The sequence below is a fragment of the Myotis davidii genome, unplaced genomic scaffold (assembly GCF_000327345.1).
Source record: "Myotis davidii unplaced genomic scaffold, ASM32734v1 scaffold211, whole genome shotgun sequence".
Classification (NCBI taxonomy): Eukaryota; Metazoa; Chordata; class Mammalia; order Chiroptera; family Vespertilionidae; genus Myotis; species Myotis davidii.
The window spans coordinates 1,052,400-1,054,356 of record NW_006282523.1 but is presented as its reverse complement, the minus strand read 5'-3'; the positions used below and the strand labels follow the sequence as shown (position 1 = coordinate 1,054,356).

The following is a 1,957-nucleotide window of genomic DNA, read 5'->3' as shown; positions in this document are numbered from 1 at the left end:
CCCCAGCATCGCCTCCTGCAGGCAGCTGGGGCCGGGCCAGCAGGCTGGGCGGGAGCCGGCCAGAGTGAGCCTGTTTATCAGGAGCGCTCTGAAACCAGCCTCCTGCCCACCAAGGACCTCAACCCGTGGAGCGCCCTCCTGAGCCCCGACAGCCCTCCTGGCGGCTCGGCTGCAGCATCGGGTCTCCGTGTTCTGAAGCACGTGCAGCCGCGGGAGGCGCAGAAGCGGCTTGGGCTGTGTGCGCTCTCTGTCGGCCTGGCGTTCTCTCTGCTGCTGTCACCCCCTCTCGGCCAGGGGTGCCCAGCGCTCCGTTGTGACAGCGAAGCCAGGGTGGAGCTGGGGGCCCGTGCTCTTCTGAGCCCCTCTGAACCCCCTCTCCCTTCAATGCCGACAGATTGGGACACAGAACAGCTTGGAGCTTCTTGAAGACCCAAAAGCCGAGGTGGTGGACGAAATCGCTGCCAAACTCGGCCTGAGGAAGGTACGTGGAGCCGGCCTCGGTGGGGTCATCTGGAGGGAGCGTGGCCAGGCCCAGACCGGACGGAGTCCTCGGCTGCTCGCGCCAGCAGTACGCCGTCGGTGCGGGCAGCCGTGCTGCAGCCTCGCTGTGTTGACTGGGTTTCTCTGATTCAGCACTCAATGCGAACGTGTCCCTGATCATAGAATGTCCGACCCAGCGCAGGGCTGTGACACCGAAATCCGCCAGCCACACTTCTTAGGACGGCTTCACGGGGGACCCCGTCCTCCTGCCAGGTCGTGTCCTCATGCCCTGCTGCGCACACCTCAGGCGGAGTTCCTCCTCCCTGCACCGTGGCTGCCTCTGGCCAAGGCCCGCCACGTGCTCACGTGCCGCATGGGGCTGGTGCAGGTGTGTCCTTCCGTGGGCTCTGAGCTCCCTGGTCAGTGTGGGTGGGCAGAGCCTGTTGGCCTACTTTGTCTCATCACATCCTTGTGAGGTTGCCGGGACCTTGAAGGTGGGTCCACAGCTACCTGTGGGTCTGAGCACAGCCGAGCACTCGCTGTCAGTCCCTTTCCTGCCAGGCCTGTGTAGACAATGAGCACATTTCCTCTGGCGGCGATGGGACAACGGGAAACGTGCTTTCCAAGCGGGAGTGTCGGCGAAGGCACTTCGCTGTCGTAAGCAGGATGTCCCTTCGTTTCTGATGGGTCAGCATCTCCGTTCAGGGTCATGTTTCTGTTTCAGTCCTGGACGTTTTCCTCGGTATAATTTTCTGACCTGTATTTGTTACACGCATGTAGTTCCTGGTAACCGTGACTACCACGGAGGATTTGAAGTTACCTAAGTGCCTTTCTCCCGACGGTCTCCCCAGCTGATGCAGCCCAGGCTGGTGTGGCTGTGTCCTCGTCACTGCTTACACCTGTCCTCTAAGTCTCATTTTCTTCATTGCCACCCTCCTGTGTTCTGCATTCATCTGGGCATTTTATTTATTTATTTTAATTTTATTTTTTTTAAATATATTTCTTTATTGGTTTCAGAGAGGAAGGGAGAAGGAGAGAAAGATAGGAACATCAATGATGAGAGAGAATCATTGATCGGCTGCCTCCTGCACACCCCCTACTGGGGATGGAGCCCACAACCCGGGCATGTGCCCTTGACCAGAATCGAACCCGGGACCCTTCAGTCCGCAGGCCGATGCTTTATCCACTGAGCCAAGCCAGTCAGGGCCATCTGGGCATTTTAGAGGAAAATGGCCGTCTCCGAATTTGCCGGTCGTGTGTGCAGCAGCCGGATTTGAAGAGTTCTGTGTCAGGGTTGTGCAGGCGAGAAGCTGGGCACCAGCTCGCTCCCCAGGGCACGGGAGTGGGTGTGAGCCTCGATCCAGCCCGTGGACTCCCAGCCGTCGGCTTCAGGAAGGCTGGAGGCTCGCGGGCAGGGGAGAGCCAGCGGCACGGAGCGCACAGACGGTCACGGCAGCAGGACACGCCTCGGAGGCCA

The 1,957-nt window shown here is 60.0% G+C and overlaps 1 protein-coding gene across 1 annotated transcript in view; it reads left to right on the top strand.

Annotated features, from left to right (window-relative positions):
• The window catches only part of NPLOC4 (NPL4 homolog, ubiquitin recognition factor), a 32,004-nt gene that overhangs the window by 17,936 nt on the left and 12,111 nt on the right, over positions 1-1,957 (top strand). Inside the window, exon 9 of the mRNA XM_015559971.1 lies at positions 395-481. Within this exon, the coding sequence (XP_015415457.1) occupies positions 395-481 (87 nt within the window). The remainder of the gene's footprint in view (positions 1-394; positions 482-1,957) is intronic.